A 24225-nucleotide genomic window follows, 5' to 3' on the forward strand; every position below is an offset into this window, starting at 1 on the left:
GATGGTATTTAAATTTTTCCATGTTTCTTTGGCATTGCCTTGATTATTATTGAGGGATTCCCTATAGTACTTATTTTTAGCCAGTCATAAAATATTAGTGAGTTTATTTCTGTAAGTTTTATATTTTCTGTGAACAACAATGGCCACTTGAACAAAAGCCTTTTCCAGACATTTCTTTAATACTGATTTTAAGACCTACAGTAATGTATGGGCATATTTTTTCTTTGTTGGTGATACGTACATTTTTAATTGGGAAGCATTTATCAAACAATTTATTAAATTTGTCTTGAAAACATTGAATGCTTTATTTGAACAAATATAGCTATAAACAATTCCAATCAGCTTCATTAACCATTTGCATGAATTTCTCAATATAAATGTTAGAGAAAATTCTTTTAGACCCTATCTGATGCTTACTAGTAGTGTTCCTACTGCAAGAAGGAAAATGAGATATACAGGAAAATGGTCAGTGATATCTGTGTACAGAATGTAGTTTCTAACACTACATTCCATTTCAGTGGACCAGACATTATCTATGAGTACAAAACTGTTTTCAGTTACTTGTGTAGGTTTTATGAGTGAAGTATATGAGAAGGAATACAGTAAAATCCCTCTCATCCGGCATTCGAGTATCCGGCAGCTTCAAGTATCCGGCACATTTTTCCCTGAGCCTTAAAATCAATAAAAAATCAATGTGTACTCATAAAATTGACTAAAATTCCCGCACGAGGCATACTTTGTCCCTTCGCCACCAGAGCGCAATGCTTTGCGCCATCCGCAGCCCACTGCACTGTGTTTACTCAGTGACTCAGTCCCGCGTGTGCACTGTTTATCGCCTGACGCCTTCATCATGCCTAAAGTTGTAGAAAAGAGGAAGCGTGTTGTGCTTACACTTAAGCAGCTGATCAGATCAGCTGCTGATTAAGATCAGCTGATCTTTGTTATGATAAGATGCGTGAGTGTAGGGTGGTGATTGTGGACATAATTTCACTTCTATTCAAGTATCTGGCAATATTCAAGTATCCGGCATGTCGGCAGTCCCGTTGATGCCGGATAAGAGGATTTACTGTACACTGTATTGACAAACTGGCTGACAATTAGATTAGTAACAAGTTCTAGGATGTCAATATCCCAATCACCAAGAAGGTATATGCCCTTGTAATTCTTCTCAGAAAAATCAGTAAAGTAAATCATTCAACTTCAATATAAATTCTGGTATATTTCCCTTCGGTGGTCGGTACATTGATGCACATAAATAGAGCCCATTAGGATATCTAACCTCAGCAGCAACAAACTCAATATAATTTTCAGTAAGGCAATTATTGCTAAAATAAAGGTGGAGGATACATATTAGATACATATAGGACAATTCCTCCCCCTTCAGTATTTCAACATTGTGTATAAAAATTATACCCTGATATATGGAATGATGAAGCAATGTTATTATTTGATCTTGTTTCCTGAAAAGCCATAACATCAAGATATCTTCCATGTAAACACTGGTCTAAAAAATTCTGTTGGTTAAAAGAAAAGCTCCTAATATTGTAACATAAGCCAATAAATAGAGGTTCTGCAAATAGGTTTTGATTTTCTGTCAATAAAAATTCATAATTTCATTTTGGAAGTGATACATTTCTTGAGTTTACCATGAAGGAATCAATGTCAATAACACTATTATGCCTGTCATACTGGGGAAGTATTGGCTCAAAGACAAGGTTATCTAAATAACTAATAGAATTGGTAGTAAGTGAACAGTTTCTGCTGAATATATTAATTGATTCTGTATCAGGTAAGTGTGTGAAAGGAAAAGTAGAGTAATTACCACCCATATTATAATATTAGATATTCGAAGATAGAGTAAACAGTTAGTTTAACAGGTATCACAACACTGGCAGAACCTCTATCTTACTCCTAGAATGGAGTGTCATCTTGCTATTGTCTGGTGTCCTCTGCCCACTGTGACTGAAGAGACCAGGCAAAGCACTGGTTGCAGGGTTGGTAGTGGCTGCTGCAGGGTGTTGCCCACTCACCACAGGTCCCTGTGAGGTAGAGCTCTCTCTGCTGCAACCAGTCACTCTCCACCAGCTTCTTGCAAGATAGTGCATTCCTTGCCGCAACCACAAATGGCTCCACCAACTCCCTGTGAGGTGGTACGTTCTCTGCCATGATCATCAATCACTCCACTAACTCCCTGCAGTACTTCTCTCTCTCAGACCAACTGGTTGGTATGGCAGAGTAAGCTATCTTCCCTTCACTCCTGGCTTGTTTTAGCTGTGGCAACAGTTATTTCCTCTTATCTTGGGATTCAGAGCACAAATTGTCATTTATGAAGATCTTCATTCCTCTCAGTTTAGTTGCAATATGCATCACCAGTTCCCTATCACTGTAGTGAAGGAATCAAGCAACAATGGGGTGGGTTCACTGTTCTGTTTGCTGACCCACTCAATGCGCTCTCTCCAGCGTCCGGTTTGAGAGCTGCATCTTATCAGCAAACAATCTTCTTCACTAGTTATGCAGTCTGCTCCCACGTCTGCCCACCAGACCACTCTTCCAATCCAGTGATATGCACATTGTTCTGTCTGCTATAATCATCAAGGTAGTTGCCATAAATCATCCAAAACATCAGAGTTTTCACCTGCCAATTGGCACTGCTGCTTCAGTTCCTGTTATAGTGGTCTTGTCCTGCTTCTTTCTCCTTCTCCCAGCTTCTTTATCTCATTCCTGAGATCATCTACCTCTGCCTAAGTAAATTCTATGCTTCTTCTCAACTCATCTGCAGTCAATCTCAGTGATCCCATTTCATCAAAGACTTTCATCATCATCTCCAAGGCATCTCTGTATGCTTGATCTTGGATTGAAAGCAACAACTTGATCATCTCCACATCCATGCTTCAGCATTAAAGGATAGGGTTCAAACAGAAAAAACTGGGTAACAGGTGCCTTTGTTTATACATGATGTCACCAGTGTAAGTTGCCAGCACAATCAACTTATTTAACTTTTATTTCTTGTGTTCCAATAGTCACTAACAGTTCATATTTTCACTGTCTTACCTTGAACACCTTATATGTTCCTTGGTGCACCTTGGTATGGTTGTAAGTGTATTGAAACATTTAAAATATTGAAGATATCTGGAACAAGGTTTTGTGTGTGTGTCATCAGGATTCCAGAAAGATAGAGAGTGAGAGCACCTTGCCTTATAGATGAGAGAGAAAGTGAAAACAAATGTGCATGAGAGAGAGAGAGAGAGAGAGAGAGAGAGAGAGAGAGAGAGAGAGAGAGAGAGAGAGAGAGAGAGAGAGAGAGAGAGAGAGAGAGAGAGAGAGAGAGAGAGAGAGAGTCATTTTAAACCCAGGTCATTGTTTGGCAAAAAGCCTCAAGCCTGTCACTACCCAGTCGTATCACATCATCCATAAGGCAAGGTGCTCTCTCTCTCTCTCTCTCTCTCTCTCTCTCTCTCTCTCTCTCTCTCTCTCTCTCTCTCTCTCTCATGGTATCAAGTATCAAGTAAGTAAGCATTACGTTGTTTGTGGAATGTATGATACTTTTATGTACCAAAAAATTATGATGATGAGTTACGAGAAAACGACTTACAAGCACCCTTCAGGAATGTATCTTGCTTGTAACTCAAACACCCTCCTATCTTTCTATCTATCTATCTATACTATCTATCTATCTATATAAATATATATAATATATATATATATATATATATATATATATATATATATATATATATATATATATATATAATATACAGTCATACCTTCTGATTTGAATGTCCTTCAATATGAACAAGTCCCAATTTGAACATAGTTGAACAAATTTTGTTCTCTGATTTGAACACAAACACCTGTTCAAGTGATACCACTCAGTCAGTCCTCTTGCGTTCCTCATGTCCCCTTCCTTCCGCTCCTCTCCCTTCCTTGCCCCTCTCCCCCATCCCTCCCCATACCACTTCATCCCTCTATCCTTCCCACCCACCCTCCCTCCTACTCTCTCTCTCTCTCTCTCTCTCTCTCTCTCTCTCTCGCTCTCTCTCTCTCTCTCTTCTCTCTCTCTCTCTCTCTCTCTCTCTCTCTCTCATCCCATGTAATTTACTCTCCTTCCCCATATGTACCTTCCATCCATTGTTCCCTTTCCTCTTTCTTCCTCTGGTCTCAAATCTCCCCTACCCCATATCTGTCAGAAATAAGGGACAAGGGAGTGATACCTCACTATCTCTCCCCCCCCCCATTCATTCTATGTAATTTTTATTTATTAATCTTTTCTCACTCTTGTATAATTTCATTTTCATTCTCTATCAGTCTCATTCTATTTAGCAATCCTTAGGATTTTTCTTACTTGCAGAGAGAGAGAGAGAGAGAGAGAGAGAGAGAGAGAGAGAGAGAGAGAGAGAGAGAGAGAGAGGAGAGAGAGAGAGGAAGAGAGAGGAGAGAGAGAGAAGAGAGAGAGAGAGAGAGAGAGAGACGCGTAAAATTTTAGGTCATTGTTTTTGTATCTGATGGTATAAGATGGCCCACTTCATGTTTTCTTTTACTGTATTTTTTTTCTATAATTTATGTTATTTTTATTCAATTCAATATCTAGGGCACAACATAAAACCATAAAAATGAGAAAAAAATATGGGGGATTTTGGGACCCTGGAACAGATTAATTTTTTTCTTTTGTTTTTTCACATTAATTTGAGTGGGATAAATTGCTTCCCCAATTCAAACATTCTCAAATAATAGCCAATAATATAAATATAATTGTGACATGATACATTTACTTACTGAAATGGATACACAATTTCTCCTGTGAAAGTTTCTTGAGGCTTTTCATCCAAGGGATTGCACTTAACTTCAAGGGTGAAATATGAGTAGAAGCTTGTCACAGTCGCAAACGCACAGATGCTGAACACCTGTTGGCAAGAAAAAATAACTATAATTGTTATATAGATGTATATTTGGGTTTGATTAGTACAATACACTGTAAAGATTGGTTATAAAGATTTAAGTACAGTAAAATCCCTCTTATCTGGCATCAACGGGACCACCGACATGCCGGATACTTGAATAGAAGTGAAATTATGTCCACAATCACCACCCTACACTCACGCATCTTACCATAACAAAGATCAGCTGATCTTAATCAGCAGCGGATCTGATCAGCTGCTTAAGTGTAAGCACAACACGCTTCCTCTTTTCTACAATTTTAGGCATGATGAAGGCGTCAGGCGATAAACAGTAAAAACGCGGGACTGAGTCACTGAGTAAACACAGTGCAGTGGGCCGCGGGTGGCACGAAGCAGTGTGCTCTGGTGGCGAGGGGACAAAGTATGCCTCACGTGGGAATTTTAATCGATTTTATGAGTACACATTGATTTTTTATTGATTTTAAGGCTCGGGGAAAAATGTGCCGGATACTTGAAGCTGCCAGATACTCGAATGCCGGATGAGAGGGATTTTACTGTACCTAACTACTGCAGGGCATGTGCCATCGAGATTCATGCTTTTTTTTTTTTTTTTTATGTAGGAGGGACACCAGCCAAGGGCAACAAAAATGCAATAAAAAAAAAAGCCCACTGAGATGCCAGTCTCCAAACAGGATCCAAAGCAGTAGTCAAAAATTGAAGGCAGTAGTAAAAAATTGAAGGATAAGTGTCGTGAAACCTCCTTCTTGAAGGAGTTCAAGTAACAGGAAGGTGAAAATACGGAAGCATGCAGGGAGTTCCAGAGTTTACCAGAGTAAGGGATGAATGATTGAGGATACAAGTTAACTCTTGCATTAGAGAGGTGGACAGAATAGGGTTGAGAGAAAGAAGATTCTTGTGCAGTGAGGCTGCAGGAGGAGGGGAGGCATACAGTTAGAAAAATCAGAAGAGCAGTTAGCACTGAAAACAGCAGTAGAAGATAGCTAGAGATGAAACACTGCAGCGATGAGAAAGAAGCCGAAGACAGTCAGTTAACCCTTTCCTTCCAGCAATCGTATATATACGATTGCAAAAATGCGTCCGTAGCGACGGCAATCATACCGGTAATCAAGAATTTTTGCACCTCAATTTTGAGGTCCAAGCGCGGTTTCTCGAGTCAGATGGTGTGAGTGGAAGTGTCTGGCATGTTTCCACATGTAGTGTTGTCACTAGCTCTGGAAATTTAGCGGTAACTAAGCTATTTTCCCTTTCTCCGGGCGACACTTGGCAACCCCAGCGACCCGCCGGGTGGAAAGCACTATGATAAGTGTGAAGAGAAATCCTGATAAGAGCCAGGGATCTCAGATCATAACTCAACATGGAGCAGGACACAACATATGTATTTAGCAGTGCTTCTGAGTTTGAAGACAGTGACAGTGAATATTTAGAAGAAGAAGCTGAAGAAAGCGAAGACATTAGTGAGGACTTGGAAAATGATTTACAGGATCCACCTGTTTTATCAGAACAGAGAGATGATACATATCATTCTTTCATGTTAATTTTTTTCATTATCTTCGATTTTATAATAAAATGGTAGAAGGTAACTTGTCAGAGAGAGAGAGAGAGAGAGAGAGAGAGAGAGAGAGAGAGAGAGAGAGAGAGAGAGAGAGAGAGAGAGAGAGAGAGAGAGAGAGAGAGAGAGAGAGAGAGAGAGAGAGAGAATGTTATTTGCCTGAAACTTGATGTGAAAAGGGATGAAATCTCTCTCTCTCTCTCTCTCATTGGAAGTGTACAATTTCCTCTCCAAGATGAGAGAGAGAGAGAGAGAGAGAGAGAGAGAGAGAGAGAGAGAGAGAGAGAGAGAGAGAGAGAGAGAGAGAGAGAGAGAGAGAGAGAGAGAGAGAGAGAGAGAGAGTGTGTGTGTGTGCGCGCGGCGTCATCGCTCTCCGGGCTGTTTCTGGATGACAGATCACACAGCGGGAGGAGGAGGAATCCTTTATAAGGCATAAACTCAACTTTGAGAGGTCACATCGAGCTACAAAGTATATCATTGTATTCAGAATAACAAAGAGAAAATAATTATTAGTATTCAAACAATTTTCTGACAATTTCTAGGTTTACCATTTTTAGCCGTCATACAAAACGGGAAAATAATTTAAGCACCGGAAGGAAAGGGTTAAAAGAGAGGAGCTGATGAGATGAAAAGCTTTTGATTCCACCCTGTCTAAAAGAGCAGTATGAGCAGAACCCCTCCAGACATGTGAAGCATATTCCATACATGGTCTGATAAGGCCCTTGTACAGAGTTAACAGCTGGGGTGGTGAGAAAAACTGACGGAGACATCTCACAATAACCAACTTTATAGAAGCTGTTTTAGCTAGAGATGAGATGTGAAGTTTCCAGTTTAGATTATAAGAAAAGGACAGACTGAGGATGTTCAATGTCGAAGAGAGGGACAGTTAAGTGTCACTGAAGAGGAGGGGATAGTTGTCAGGAGGGTTGTGTTGAGTTGATAGATGGAGGAATTGAGTTTTTGAGGTATTGAGTTTTTGAGGTATTGAACAATACCAAGTTTGCTCTGCCCCAATCAGAAATTTTAGAGAGATCAGAAGTCAGGCATTCTGTGGCTTCCCTGCATGAACTGTTTACTTCCTGAAGGATCAGATGTCTATGAAAAGATGTGGAAAAGTGTAGGGTGGTATCATCAGCCATGTTATTGCTAAGATGCAACTTGCCAATATGCAACTTGCCAATGTGAATTGTGTCTAACACTGGTGGTCAATTAGTCTCCATGTCAAACTGTAATGCATGGGACTCAAAACCTAACATGGGGATGGGTTGCAACAAGCCACTGAGATGTCTATAAAAAGGCATAGGATAACATTAACATGAGGGAGCAAGCAGGCTGCCATCATCAATGTGGTGATTGACTGGGGAGAGGGAGTGGTCTGCTGCCACCATCACCAATTAGTGATGCTAGTTTAGCAACTGACTGAGAGTAAGCTGCTGCCAGCTGCAGTGATGCTGGTTTAGTGAATAACTAGTAGGAGGGAACAGGCTGCCACTACTGCAGTCGCCCCTGCCATCTGCAGTAATGCCAGTTTAGCGACTGACCTGTCCTTGCATGCTTGGCAACAATGCAATTCTCTTGTGACCTGTAGCAGTGAGGTAATCCCTGCTTACACCATTACAACCTATTTATCATTTACATTTAGTGATGAAGGCCATAGTTTTGCATACAAATATAGTGGGTGTACAGACACCAACTAAAGAAAATATGAGATATCAACAGAGTTCATCAATTATGCATGTAAACAATGGTTTTAGCATTGACTCTTTCTGTACTGCACTGGTAATACAAGATCAGCATTAGAATTTAATGGTGTCCACAAGTATCTAAAGTTAATGAGGAAGTTAGTCATGGCTATGTGATATGTGATATAAACATAATGAAGAAGTTAGTCAGGGATATGTGATATGTGATATAAACAATGAATGTTCATCAGCTACGTGTGTAAACAATGGCTCTGCACGGCTTTAATAATTGTCAATATACTGTACCAGTTTTTATTCATTAACCTCTTGATGTTTTGTGATCTGCTTATTTGTTACCTTCAGTTACATGTATGAAAGATTTTTGAGTGCTATTGGTACATAGTATGAAATAATTTTTTTTATTTTGGGAGGGGACCTGTCTCACCAAGGTTGAAACCATAGCCATTTTCTGTCATATTCTATAAGCATAGATGGCACCAAATACTGGTTATATGTTTACCTTATAGGTACGGTTGACACTCTATTTAACGGACAAAAGGGGATCAGCAACAATCCATTAGAGGAAAATGTCCATTGCTGGAAAACCATACCTCATGTTCAGTACCACCATGTAAAGTACCACTCCTAGCCAAGGCTAAATGTATCATGCATATCAAAGATACAGTATTGTTATTTAGGCATCTTGATAGCACTAAATAACACTAAATAGACTGTACAAACACTGTAAGCATGAGCGGACTGATTGTACAGTGTACCAGACAAAGGCTGTTGCTACTGTAGACTGACACTCTCACCTCCCAGCCTCCCACACTCCCACTTGGCAGGAAACTGCTGCTACCTTTCCCGACACTTACTGAATAAATGTTCAAATAACAGACGTTTGTCCATTTGTCCGGGTAGTTGTCCAGACAACGTACAGTGTCCATTAAATCTGAAATCCGCTGAAATAGCTGAGTCAGCCATATAGCAGACCTATACCACTAAGCACTTAACAGTGCACAGGCCTGAGGGTTATTAGAAACTTAGCTGAATTGTACGGGTGGGTAGAGAAAAGGCTGATTTTTAGTGATTGGTTGTTGTGCTGGAGATCTTGCATGTAACTGATCCTTGAGAAGAGCTTTAACTGCTCCTCGAGTTTAACTGTGTCAGCCATACTTACTGCATGCAAGGGGTTTGGATCTTGATCCTAGATCCTTGCTAATTAACCCACTCTTTGAAGTGGGTTCTTAGATCTGAATTGATAGTAAATACCCATCACCATCTATCATTACTTTGTTGGAATATACATTAATTAAAACATATTCCCACCACCAAGATAAAATAAAATAAACTTCATACTTCATACAATTATGTTATACGAGTATTAGATGGGCTTTACTCTTACACTCACACTCTGACATTGTAATAGTTAAGGTTATTGTCTCCTTTGCCTTTGTTTTAGTTTTTTTCTTTTTATTGTTTGTTCTTTTAGATTTCAGATAGACATTATAATAGTTAAGGTTATTGTCTCCTTTGCCTTTGTTTTAGTTTTTTGATTGTTTGTTCTTTTAGATTTCAGATAGAAGATAGAGGCAGCAGACACTTGCTGAAATGATAATTACTCCCACTGAGGTTCAGGGGGTGTTGTGAACTTATCATTAAACCTAGCTATGACCTCACTGAATGTTTCCCTTTGAGTCTCACAACCCAAGGGCATAGTCACAGCCTGCCCTCTAACGACAACTCTCTTCCTTCACACAAAACTACATGCACCTAATTACACACACACCCTTCACTCAATATTCAAAATTATCATGGCAACTCCTACACCAGCCTTATAGTCCCAATCTGGGAAGGGGACCATAAATGTCCCTAAGTCGGACTCTTTCAACTCTATTTGGAAACCAGTACCTCAGTTGGCCCCACCTCCACTTTTTTTTTTTTTTTGCCTTTGGTCAGACACACACAAAAAAAAAAAAACTAAATAAAACAAATAAATAAAAAAATAATAAAATAAATAAATAAATAAAATAAATAAATAAATAAATAAACAAAAAAAAAAACAAAAAAAAAACAAAAAAAAAAAAAAAAATATATATATATATATATATATATATATATATATATATATATATATATATATATATATATATATATATATATATATATATATATATATATATATATATATATATATATATATATATATATATGAATAATAAATAAGAAAACATGAAATCTACAGAGTCACTTTACAGAGGTTGTTGGTGACAGACAGGTCCCTGGTGTCAGTTTTATTAATGGAGGAGGTTTCATCCATCAGACTTGCTTGAGAGGGTGCAGTTTAGTGACAGGGTGAGTGGTTGTGCCTGAGGGCATTTTGTCCTGGGTCATGTGGTCTCTCTTTGAGACCAACACCTAGTTTTAATACTGAAATTATCTCTACTTGGGTAATATTATTCTTAGTTTTATAGTTGCTGCCCAGGGGATAGCTGCATATGGTAGGTAATAAAACTAATGCACCCTCTCTTTCAAAACCAGTGAGGACTAAATCATAGAAGTGATTTAGCAGAGAGATGTTACTGTCTGTTTTGATGTTGTGATCTGTTATCACACAACATGATTTTTCTAATCTAGTGAAATCTTTACTTAGTCCCCTATAAGCCATTTGTTGAGGCCTTTATATTTCTAAGACACAGAGGTTATGTCATATTCCTGACTTGATTTGTTCCCTGTAAATCCCTGTAGTTTCAGTCTTTCTTTTCCAATTATTTTATGTTTTATTGACAGCAAAGAAAACTGGAGTACAAAAGTTTTCTGTGAGCACTAATCTAAGAGGGACATTAATTTTATTTTATTCTCCTTTCCTATTATAGGTAACATTAAGGCAGGCAACATGGTCAACTCTGAGATTATAATAGTTAGGTTATTGTCTTCTTTGCCTTTGTTTTAGTTTTTTGTTTGTTATTTTAGATTTCAGTCACAGGGATTGACAGTGTTTTTTTCACACAGAATATGCATTTGTTGATAGTGGAATTGTTACAGCCTTTGTCACCATATCTAGGGTCCACAGTTTTAATTGTTGGGGTCTTTTTAGTTTTAATTTAGCACTTGGGTATTTATGGCATTTAAACTATAAGTGATTTTGGCTCCTGGCATAGTCTACACTGGGATTTACTTTTCTCTTCTTTTTGTTGTCTAATGCTAAAGATGTCTACAGTACAAGATTCAATTCCTTATTAGCCATAGATGCACTACTCTATTGTGAATATCTCATTTCTCAAACAATTTAAAACTTCCTCAATATCTAGTATTTGCTCCTTCAACTCTCTTGTTATATTTTCTCCTGTGGGAGCTGGTAGGTAGTTTAAGAGGAATAGTGAGCACATTTCATCTCTACTAATATTATGTGCATCTAGAGACAAAAAAGATTGTAAAATTTGGCAATAAACTACTTAAGGCTGGTAATGTTATATTCAGGCTTCTGCAAATTGGATATTTCAGTCACCAGGACATATCTAATTCTATCTTCCCTGCCATAAGTATCTTTTAGTAATTGAATGGCAAGTTCATAGTTTGTTGCCTCAAGCTTAAACCCTGATATTCACTGTGTTGTTTCCTCTAACTGACCTTTAAGGTAAGTGAGTTTCTGAATATTTGTTAGGTCTTCATTTTAATGAATGAGACATTAATACATGTTCCAAAACTCTAACCACCTGGTCATATCCCCATTGACAGAGGGTAAATTTAGTTTTGGCAGTTTGAATCCTATTTCTTTGTTTTCTTGTTTTGGAATTTTTTTGCATGACTTCTAATCTGGCAAAGATTTAATTAATTTTCTTCATATTAATGCATCCTCTGCCATCCTCTCCTTGAAAGAGTTCAAATCATAGGAAGGACATACAGAAGCAGGCAGGGAGTTCCAGAGCTCACCAGAGAAAGGGATGAATGACTGAGAATACTGGTTAACTCTTGCATTAGAGAGGTAGACAGAATAGGGGTGAGAGAAAGAAGAAACTCTTATGCAGTGAGACTGTGGGAGGAGGGGAGGCATGGAATCAGCAAAATCAGAAGAGCAGTTAGCATGAAAATTGTGGTAGAAGATAGCAAGAGATGCAACATTGTGGCAACAAGAGAGCAGCTGAAGACAGTCAGTTACACGAGAGGAGTTGATAAGATGAAAAGCTTTTAATTCCACTCTGTGTGAGTAGAACCCCTCCCATACATGTGAAGCATACTCCATACATGGATAGATAAAGCTCCTGTACAGATTTAGCAGCTGGTGGGAGAGGGGGTGTAAGAAACACTGGCAGACATGACTTAGAACACCTAACTTCAAAGAAGTTGTTTCAGCTAGAGAAGAGATGTCAAGTTTCCAGTTTAGATTACCTTTAAGTAAAGGATAGACCATGGATGTTCATTGTATGAGGGGGGACAGCTGAGTGTCAGTGAAGAGGGGATAGTTATCTGAAAGGTTGTGTTGAGCTGATAGATGGAGAAATTGAGTTTTTCACTGTACAATATCAAGTTTACTCTGCTCCAGGTGTTCTGTGGCTTTCCTGCACGAACTGTTTATTTCCTGAAGGGCTGAACATCTATAAAAAGACACGGAAAAGTGCAGGGTGGTATCAGCATAGGAGTGAATAGGACAAGAAGTTTGGTTTAGGAGATCATTGATGAATAATAGGAAGAGAGTGGGTGATACAACAGAACTTTCCAGAATTGCTTTAAATTTCATCTGATTAAAACTAGAATCAATAGAATTTTATCTGATGTTTTTTTTTTTTTTCATTTTATATGCTTGTGCGATTTTTTTTTTTTTTTTTTTGTAAAAGTAAAATATTAGGGAAAAATTTGACTGGAAAATTTGGCAAAATAGAAATTCCATTCAGACTGGTGCAGAATATTAAATAGTAATAGAATATTAAATATGAAGGTAATTGGTTAAAAATTAGCGGAATTATTAAAATGCAAAGTCGAAAAAGTTGCTTCAGAGAAAACAAGGTGCAAAGTTGAGAGAATCTCTACAATGCTGTGCTCCAACCTAACAGAAGTTTTAAGGCAAGTAAAAGAGTTCTCTCTAGATGTTTTTCCTTTTTTTCCTTTTTTCCTTTTTTTTTTTTTTCCTTCATTATTGGCCTGTCCATCCTGTTGTCCTTCTTGAAGCCCTTGTGAAGAATGGAGCTGTATGACAGGCTGACACAGAGATGGAGATGGCTGGTGATGTAACCAATGTTGAACTCGATTGTTGCCACAGCTACTATGAAATCGAGCTTTCTTTTTGTAGCTCTGAGATGCTTTGGGCAGTGTAGTCATATGTGGCTGTAGAAGGACTCATTTGTGTTCTATGTGGATCCCTGCAGACACCTTTTCATCATTTCATCTGATGTAAGCTGAGTATACACTCTCTTCACTAATTCCAGCTGCTCAGGTGGGAGGGAGAAGAATATCTTCATCTATCAATGGCTTGGTGGTGTTTCACCTTTTGCTACTGCAGCCTGGAAATTTGAATAAGTGTGTGAGAAACCTCTTCTGCTTTTCAGCACTTGAACAAGGAGCTGAAGCCTAAGCCTGCTGGTGTTAGTGGTAATAGCATTGTGTCTGTTTCTTGCTGATTTTCATCTTTCCAGCAGCATGCTCTTGCCTTGACAAAGGTCTCCTTCCTCTTCTTACATAAGATACTTGTTCTTGGCATGATGAGGCCAAGCAAAATGATAATTACTCCCAGTGAGGTCTAAAGCACTGGATCAGTGCTGTGAACTTATCATTAAATTCAGCTGTGACCTTTGTGTCTCACAACACAAGGGGCAGTCACAGCCTGCTCTCTAAAGACAACTCTTTTCCTCCACACAAAACTACAAGCACCTAATTGCACACACACACACACACACACACACATACACCCTCCACTCAAAAATTCAAAATTATCATGGTGACTCCTCCACCAGCCTCAAAGTCCCCATATCGGGAGGGGAGCACATGTGTCCCCACGTTGGATTGCTCTTCTGATAATGACCCTAAGTGTCTTGACACCCCCCTCAACTTTTTTTTCATTAACTTCTGCAACATTTGCAGTCTTAGATCCAATTTTCAATCTGTAGAACACCACTTCTCCTCTTCTAAACTTCATCTTCTTTTCCTCACTGAAACACAGGTGTCTGAGGCAACTGACAGTAGCCTCTTTTCTGTTCCCTCCTACTTTCTCTATCTTCATTTTCAATCCAAAGCTGGATGTTGCATTTGTGTGTGTAAGGACTTAACCTACTACTCTTGTGCCCACGTTCTTAAATCTTCTGAGTTTTGCACCATATGGCTATGACTACAGAGACACTCTCAAACTAAATTTATCTGTGCTGTATACTTCTCACCTAACTCCTCTGACTATAAGAAATTCTTTGATGACTTAACTTCCAAAGTGGAGCACATTCTGACTGTCTTCCCTTTTGCAGAGATCTCCATTCTTGGAGACTTCAATGTTCACCACCAGCTTTGGCTTTCCTCTCCTTTCACTGACCATCCTGGTGAACTAGTCTTCAACTTTGCTATCCTCCACAACCTAGAGCAATTGGTGCAACACCTTACTCGTATTCCTGACCGTCTTGGAGATATGTCCAACATTCTCGACCTTTTCCTGACCTCTAATCCTTCTGCTTATGATGTCACCCTCTCTTCTCCGTTAGGCTCCTCTGATCACAATCTCATATCTGTATCTGTTCCAATCACTCCTCAGGATCCCACTAAGCAGATTTGCCTCTGGCATTTTGGCTCTGCTATCTGGGGGAACCTGAGGAGGTATTTTGCTGATTTTCCTTGGAATGACTACTGCTTCCATGTCAGACACCTGCCTCTGTGTGCCAAGCACATAACAGGGGTGATAATGTCTGGCATGGAGGCGTACATTCCTCACTCTTTTTCTCAACATAAACCTTCCAAACCTTGGTTTAACACAGCTTGTTATCATGCTATACATGACAGAGAGGTGGCCCACAAAAGGTACTTGGGCCTTCCATCACCAGAATCTCAAGCACTTTATATTTCTGCCCAGAACCATGCCAAGTCTCTTCTCCAACTAGTCAAAAATACCTTCATTAATAGAAAGTGTCAAAATCTTTCAAGATCTAACTCCCCTTGTGACTTCTGTAATCTAGCCAAAAATATCTCAAATAACTCTGCTTCTTTTTCTTTCCCTCCTTTATTTCAACTGAATGGCACCACTGCTATCACATCTCTAAAGCTGAACTCTTCACTCAAACCTTTGCTAAAAACTTTACCTTGGATGATTCAGGGCTTGTTCCTCCCTCTCCTCCACCCTCCAACTACTTTATGGTACCCATTAAAATCCTTTGCAGTGATGTTTTCCATGTCTTTACTGGCCTAAACCCTTGGAAAGCTTATGAATCCGATGGGCTCTCCTCTTGTTCTCCGGAACCTTGCCTCAGTGCTTGCACCTTGCCTAGTCAAACTCTTTCAACTCTGTCTGTCAACATCTGCCTTTCCTTCTTGATGGAAGTTTGCCTACATTCAGCCTGTTCCTAAAAAGGGTAACCATTCTAATCCCTCAAACTACCGTCCTATTGCTTTAATTTCCTGCCTATCTAAAGTTTTTGAATCTATCCACAACAGGAAGATTCTTAAACATCTATCACTTCACAACCTTCTATCTGTCAAGACTGCTCTACTGGTGATCTGGCTTTCCTCACTGAGTCTTGATCATCCTCTTTTAGAGATTTTGGTGAAACTTTTGCTGTTGCCTTAGACATATCAAAAGCTTTTGAGAGAGTCTGGCACAAAGCTTTGATTTACAAACTACCCTCCTACAGCTTCTATCCTTGTCTGTAACTTCATCTCAAATTTTCTTTCTGATCATTCTATTGCTGCTGTGGTAGATGGTTACTGTTCTTCTCCTAAATCTAGTAACAGTGGTGCTCCTCAGGGTTTTGTCCTGTCACCCACTCTCTTCCTCTTAATCATCAATGATCTTCTAAACCAACTTCTTGTCCTATTCACTCCTACGCTGATGATACCACTGTGCACTTTTCCATGTCTTTTCCTAAATGTCTAACCCTTCAGGAAATAAACAATTCATGCAGGGAAGCCACAGAATGCCTGACTTCTGATCTCTCTAAAATTTCTGATTGGGGAAGAGCAAACTTAATATTATTCAATGCCTCAAAACTCAATTCTTTCACCTATCAACTTTGCACAACCTTCCAGACAACTATCCTCTCTTCTTCAGTGACACTCAACTGTCCCCTTCTTCTATACTGAACATCCTCAATCTGTTCTTTACTTATAATCTAAACTGGAAACTTCACATCTCATCTCTAGCTAAAACAGCTTCTATGAAGTTAGGCGTTCTGAGTCGTCTCCACTAGTTTTTCTCCCCTCCTCCCCACCCACTCCACCCAGATGTTATCTCTGTACAGGGGCCTTATTTGTCCATATATGGAGTATGCTTCACATGTATGGGGGTTCCACTCATACCGCTCTTTTAGACATGGTGGAATCAAAAGCTTTTCATCTTATCTGCTCCTCTCCTCTAATTGACTGTCTTCAGCCTCTCTCTCATCACTGCAATGTTGCATCTGTTGCTATCTTTTACTGCTATTTTCATGTCAACTGCTCTTCTGATCTTACCAACTGCAGGCCTCCCTTCTGCAGCCTCGCTGCACAAGACTTTCTTTTTTCTCTCACCCCTATTCTGTCCACCTCTCCACTATTCTCAATCATTCATCCCTTTCTCTGGTAAAATTCTGGAACTCCATGCCTGCTTTCATATTTCCACCTTCTTATGACTTGAACTTTTTCAAGAGGGGGTTTCAAGACACTTATCCCTTATACAACGGATATTTATAGTCCATAATCCGCCCTTAACCCGTAAACTGCGCCAGACATCTTAAGATGCTGTTCGACCAACTGCGCGAGACATCTTAAGATGACAGGTTTTCTAAGCTGCATTTCAAAAGTTCCCGCATAGCCACCATAAAATCCAATGAACATCATTTGGCAACATCATCTCTCTTTCGCTCCATTTTTTTTTTTTTTTTTTTTTTTTTACGTCTAGTTTTCCCTAGTCTGTTAGGGCTGACACGGTGCCTCCTGATGAAGGACTTTTGGATTTGGCATTTGGGAACCGTTACCCCGAGTGGATGCCCTTCCTACCCTCGGACCGTAGCCAGGATTCGAACCCGTGCGCCTGATGACCACTTGACCCCCAAAGCGCGTGCGGTTCCACTGTACCACGGCAGCTCGTCTCTCTTTCGCTCCATATAGGCATTATTGTCTCAGTCAGCCTTAGGCAGTCATGGAAGACGGTAATTCATTATCATCTTCCGATGCTGGCCAGCCTCCTGGCTCCCACATTCATGGCCATGGGGGAGGCAGATGTCGTAAAAAGAAGAAGATAGTAAAAAGAAAGCTTGGACTAGGCCCTGATGATGTAGATTATTTACAGCAATCAACTTCTGGTGCTGTGAGAAAGCCCAAGAAATCCCGTAAACACACTCCTGCCTCTCAAGGTCAGGAGCACGCTGCCGCTGCCTCACTGCCAGGCAAAGCCCGTAATATGCCATTGACACCATCAAAATTTTTAGCATTGATAGAAGATTCTGAGGAATCACTCTCAACACTTTCTGATGATTCACACTGGCAGAAAGAACAGGAAGATGACAGTGGAGGTATAGGAGAAGAATCAACAGATGAGCTGAGTGAGGGAGAGATGTCAGCTGATCAGAGAGAGGAGGAGGAGGAGGAGGAGGAGGTGGTGGTGGAGAGGGAATGGGAACCTCAGAGTCGTGAGACAATGCATCCGTCATTCATCTGGTCTGATGGATCAGATTTTATGCCAGATATCCCTGACTTTGATAGAAATATATCTGGTGTAACTAATGACTGGCCTCTTGATGATGATGCACAAGAAGCTGATTATTTTGAAACATACATGGATAACCAAGTAATGCACCTTGTTGTGTCAGAAACAAACAGGTACTATAAATACACTATGGAACATGAGACATTCACCCCTAAGTCACGTGTTCATCGCTGGTCATACACAAACAAAGAAGAAATGTATGTTCTTTTTGCTCTCTTACTGCTGATGCCACATATAAAGAAACATGTGATAACTGATTTTTGGAGAAATGATCCTTTGATTCCAACACCAATTTTTGGTAAATTCATGAAAAGAGACAGATTCCTTTTATTGCTAAGGTTTATACATTTTGAAGATAATGATATGGGTGATAAAAATGATCGCTTGTGGAAAGTTCGAAGAGTAATTACCATGATTACTGACAAATACAGACAATTCTTTTATCCTTTTCACAAGCTTGTCATAGACGAAAGCCTAGTATTATTCAAGGGAAGACTTGTGCTGTATGATCTCTTTGACACCTTCCCGGCTCCCCTGTCGCTGGCCCCCAGCCACTTCCCAAAGAACTTCAGCCATCCATCACTGCCACACAATGTATTTTTTTTTCATTTTTTATTTCACATTTCAGTGCTCTACTTGTCTCCTTTGAGTTTCAAAAGATCAAAGATAGTTTTCAAGCAAGTTGATTTTTTGCCATTTTTTGCGCACCTTGCAGCTATCCTGAAATCATAATTGCGCAGTTTAAGGGTTAAATCAGGTAACGGATTCAAATAGGCAACACTCCGCCCTTATCAGGTAACGGATATCCATAGGCAATACTCCGCCCTATAATCAGGTAACGGATAACTAAAGACAATATTCCACCCTTATAACAGGTAATGGAAATCATAATACACAATCCAAACAAGAAAACTGTAATATTCCTATCACTCCTCGATAACAGAAGTCGTAACAACTGAACAGGAGGCGGGACCGACGTCCAACTTTTGTGGTGTCTGCGTAGTAACTGACTGTGTGGCGAAGTGTAGTGTATCTCATGTGAACTCTACCATCTAGCAGACGTGATGTGCCTCGCAAAATCCGAAGCACATTTCAACTAACCTATGGTAAGTCTCTTGTACTTCTGTAATTCTGTTTGAGGACCAGCATCTCAGTGGGTCTTTTTATTTTTTTATTATATTTTTGTTGTTCTTGACCATTCCTCCTCCTACATCTAAAAAAGAAAAAAAAAAATGCTTCAAATCTTTTGTTTCAGTCTAGATTACTTTTAAATTGCTTATTTAAATTGATTTACATATAAATATGAGGAATAAACAAAAAATAAATAAAACCAAAAAAATTAAAAAAATAACCCCCCCCCCAAAAAAAAAGGGTTACCAGGGTGTTTTTCTAACCCTGCATACATGTGAAGCATGCTTCATACATGGACAGAGTTAGCAATACATACATGTATAGAGTTAGCAACTGAGGGGGAAGATGAGAAAAACTGGCAGACAACTCAGAATGCCTAACTTCATAGAAGCTGTTTTGGCTAGAAATGAAATGTGATGTTTCCAGTTTAAATCATAAGTAAAGGACAGATTGATGAGGTTCAGTGTAGAAGAGGGGGACAGATGAATATCGCTGAAGAAAAAGGATAGTTGCCTGGAGGGTTGCGTCGAGTTGATACATGGAGGAATTGAGTTTTTGAGGCACTGAACAATGTCTTTAATAAAGTTGACAATGATAATATGAGGAAAGTTACATAAAAGTCTCTGTACTGAGAAAATCAGTCATAAGGCAAATAACTATAAAAACAACAATAAACTATCTAATCATTCATTTACTTACAAACTCTAGGATCTTGATGAAGCCTCTTGGTTCCTTAAGTACGCTTAGATTTACTTGTGCCAGTATACCCTGAAATAAGAATTACATTATAAATAATATCAGGATGACAAGGATCTGTTGATAATGAGACCATTGGTGTTCAATGGATTAAACTTCACACCACTTTAGATAAAAAATTATTTGCAGAATGGGTCTATATTCCAGTAAAATTTAAGCAGATTCCTTGAGAAACTGTATTAGCAATAAGCTATCAAACTATAAAGTTACATCAAAATAAAATTCTAAAGATCACTGACAGTTTGGTGCCAATTTTTTGCTATATGCTTTGAAAAATAAAGGGAAAAAGCCGGTAAGATCAATACCACTACTGGAATCTAAATCACCAAGAAGCCTTTCAACATCAGATGACTGAAAACAAATTAATTAAATTTAGGAGCAGAAAAACAGGTATGATGCAATCTAACTACAGCATCACTCTTTTCTCAGATGCAGGAAACAAAATATTGCCTTGTTCAGCTGAGTCTTACACAACAGGACCATTACAATTATGTAAGGAGACATAGTGGAATCAATACCAAATAAAGACTGTTTCAAGACAGACTACCATAGTAAGAACTTCCTTCAAATGATCATTATATTCAGCTGCCACATCATAAATTCTCTTAGGTTCACTACACAAGCTAATATAACTATGCCAACATAATAATATTTGATGTAAAGTCCATACACAAAAAGCAGCCTCTTCATTCCAATGAGCCAATCCACACTTATCAATAAACCAAGTTTTATCTTTAATTTTGGAATTACAGGGCCATTCTTAGGTTACTAAAATTGGTCTGATGTTCATGAAAAATTTATTGTATAAGCTTATTACTAATAAAATTGCATCTCAATATGATGGCAACATCTTCCAAAGAGAAAAAGAAAAACATTAACTTTGAAAACAGATACCTTAATTAAATCCATTATGAGACAAAGAGGTAAGGACCAAAGTGTTTGAAAATTTGTCTGCATATAGTCATATGAATGAAAAAGATTGTATATTAACTACTTTTTTAGTCCCTAGAGTTGTTGCTCTTTCAAAAAATTTTGAACATTCAAAAATTTTCAAAACACCAAAAAGCAGTGAATAAAGAGATGTAAAATATAAAAATTATATTTTAAAGGAAATGTAGCTAATTGGTATTGTACAGCATTAACTGACAAACAAAATGGAAAAGACTACTGAAAAAAAAAAATCTGCCTGAAAATAATGGTGCAGTTATCAAAAGTTGAAAACTTGCATTTGAGAAGACACAATAAAGGAAGCACCTGCTGCATTGTGCACCACTCAGAAGCCTCTAGGAAAGAAGGAAAGCTGGGGTGGCAGTGTGAAAGATACTTGTATTTTATGCTGATGTGGTTATTCATCCTGTGTAATTATAGCATTGGGTGATGTTTGACAATCAGCTGAACTTGGATTAGTTAGCTGCTTCACTTCTGAGAGGTGATGGGGGTAGTGACTAGCTGTGAACTGGATGACTCACCTCTCGTGAACCTTGTTATCATGATAACTATGTATTGTGATCTACAATTTTTCCTCTAGCTGCATATGCATTTCTTGTCTTGTCAAGATATTTCCTAGGCTTTTGGGGCTGTTTTGATGGTTGTGACATCCTCATGTAGTAGTGAATAAGCCTCATGAAGTGAAGTGAAGCAGCAAGGCAAGAAAAAGCCTACCCTCCCTTGAGGATGAAGCTTTAGGCCTAGAGGGAACCCATGAGACTGTCACATCACCAACCACTCCAGCTTGAAGTGAATCTCAGAAAAAAAAAAAAAAGCTATGAAAACAAAACTTACATCTCAGTGGCTCTTAATTTAAGTCCCCCAGCACATGTGAGTAATTTTAAAGACACTTCAAAAACACTTAATGTGGAAGTGGTGCATTGGGATTACTCCCACATGTTACCAGATGATGGATGTATTTTATTCAAGTGAGAACACACTTACACAAACTAACCCATTGCAAACACCCCAAATGGGACATTTGCAATGGTTTGGAAAAACTGCCATATTCACCAGCTGACTTATTTTACAAAAAAAAAAAAAAAAAATAGTATACTGGAAAAAAATTCTTTACATCATTTGTGTATTATCAAACCAATTAATGAAATATTAGGAATATTTTTAACCATCATCATCAAGCAGAGAGCAAGAAATATGGCAAAACAAGTTAAATACAACACACATTATCTCAATTTTTGGATGCAGTGTCACCTTGAGACAAATACTATTTTTCCTCTTTATAAGTTCACTTTATCCATTAAATTACACAATTAACACAAAACTTTATAAATAAATCCTAGCACGTATAAAGAGAAGCAGCCACGTTTTGATGCAAAATCGTAGCAGAACACCGATGAAGATTGTAATTGTCTGTTAGCATCATGTCTCCCAATATCTTCTCTGATTTACCATTTGTCTGTTTATATCATGTCTCCCAATGTCTTTCCTGAGTTGCCACTTTCTTCTTCAAAAATACAACTTATCCTTTCATACCATGGTTCTTGTTTCGTGATATGTTCATGTAATCAACCAAAGCACATTTATAGATTCAGGCTGTATAACAGCATTGCAAACCCATATTTATGTCAGTTTTTTTTTCCTTCTTCTTTTTTTTTTTTTTTTTTTCTGAGAAGTTGGTCTCTGATATCAGCTGGTCCTTTTGTCTTGACATGATTTGACCATCACAGTATCCCAGCAGCACAAATAACACATACTCTATTCTTTTGGGATTTACCACATAAAACATTAGTCCCTGCAAAAAGAGAAAAAAAAAAAAAAAAAAATTTTCAGAATAAATATGTAACAGAACATTAGAAATAAATGTAAAGACTCTGAGAGCCTTGTTGTGGGTATTTAGCTTATAATAACTGTTCTGTAGAGTGTGCATCACCAGATCCTGTGGATACTGTTAGCATAAACACTTAGGATTAGTATTTTATAGCATATAGGTTTAGCACATCAAGATGTATCACCAGAGGTGGTTTTAGAATGTGTATCTCCACTGAAATGTTGGAGCATATACCAAGTCTTGCATTAAAACAGCCAGCGATTACTGGGAACTCAGCCCACTGCAAACGTCCCAAGTAGCATTTAATGATTGGTGGAGATATAAAATATGCATGCCCCTAGAGGGGCGCGAGGAGGATACAAGGGGGGGCGTGAAGTCATCTGCTCAAAATTATTTGTTTAATTAGAATAACAAAATCATTCAAAGAACAAATATCTGTCATTACATACATGCAAAGTATAATTATAGCAGTCACTCCAACCCGTTTTCTATTAAGCTAGTTCTCTTTACACGTTTTGGACAAGTCAATGATACCAACCACACTGACGCCACTGAGGGACTCGTCACAAACTCCCAATACTCCATCCCGTCAACCTGAGCACATATTCCCCTTGTCCACGGTAGGGATTTATTTCACTCTTCAATTCTGGATCACATACGTGTATGAGTGACATTGTAACCTTGACGATTTGCAAGGGTAGAACGATGCAGAATGGAATGTCTTGTTGATTGTGTGAAATACTCGTTGTGATCGAAAGTGTGAAATGTGAATAATACGCGGTGAGTTTTGTACGCTAGTTTGAATGTATGTGGTGAAGTGTGTGCGTTGATTCCAGTATAGGCAGCGAAAAGTGTGTGTGACAAATTAAGTGTACTGTATATGTTGCTGGGTTGATGGTTCAATCACCATATCTATTCACTTAATAAAAAACGTTAATAAAAATCTCAGACAGCAGAAAGAAGCGAATCTATTATAAAAAAAGTGGAAATGATAAAACAAAGCCAAAAAACACGATAACAGACTAAACCACTGCAAACACAAACTCAACTCTCGACACGTAAACAAAACTAAACCACCGTGCGCGCACTACTCTACATCACACCAAAAACGTACCATCATATCACAATTCAGTCATCGCCAAAATCGCTAATATAAGATCCAACAAACAAAGGTACATGAGCACAACTATGCCAAGGTCGACTGTATGCAAAACATCGCTCGTCAAATCAACACATTACATCACAGTATAACTGAGCATTTTCGTGCGTGTAGTTTTACTCCGTTTGCTTCTTCTCGTTGTATTTTCCGCAGTTGTTCTCATTGTCATTATTGTTAAGATATAAGCCACGTTGTGTGCTGAATATTTGCGGTATGTTACAGATTTATGATTTCCAGTTGTGTGATCTATGTTATATGAATGTGTGGTGTGGTGCATGCCAATACGGTATGTTATATAACTACTTAGTTCCATGGTGCAGTTTATAAGTTTGTTGCTATTTTCACTTTGCAGAAATGTCTGGGGCAAAGAAAAGAAAGTATTCAG

General features: G+C 38.6%; 1 protein-coding gene across 10 annotated transcripts in view; it reads right to left on the reverse strand.

The window, feature by feature from the left end:
- Window positions 1-24225, reverse strand: part of LOC135101479 (synaptophysin-like) — a 137765-nt gene that overhangs the window by 58837 nt on the left and 54703 nt on the right. For all 10 annotated transcript variants that reach the window (XR_010269289.1, XR_010269288.1, XM_064005527.1 and 7 more), the window contains 2 exons: window positions 19849-19917; window positions 4774-4901 (listed from right to left, as the gene is read on the reverse strand). Coding sequence is in view for 8 of the 10 variants with exons in the window: in XM_064005527.1 (XP_063861597.1) it covers window positions 4774-4901; window positions 19849-19917 (197 nt within the window). In the remaining 2 variants the exon portion in view is untranslated. The remainder of the gene's footprint in view (window positions 1-4773; window positions 4902-19848; window positions 19918-24225) is intronic.

This window comes from Scylla paramamosain, chromosome 1 (assembly GCF_035594125.1).
Source record: "Scylla paramamosain isolate STU-SP2022 chromosome 1, ASM3559412v1, whole genome shotgun sequence".
NCBI classification, from domain to species: Eukaryota; Metazoa; Arthropoda; class Malacostraca; order Decapoda; family Portunidae; genus Scylla; species Scylla paramamosain.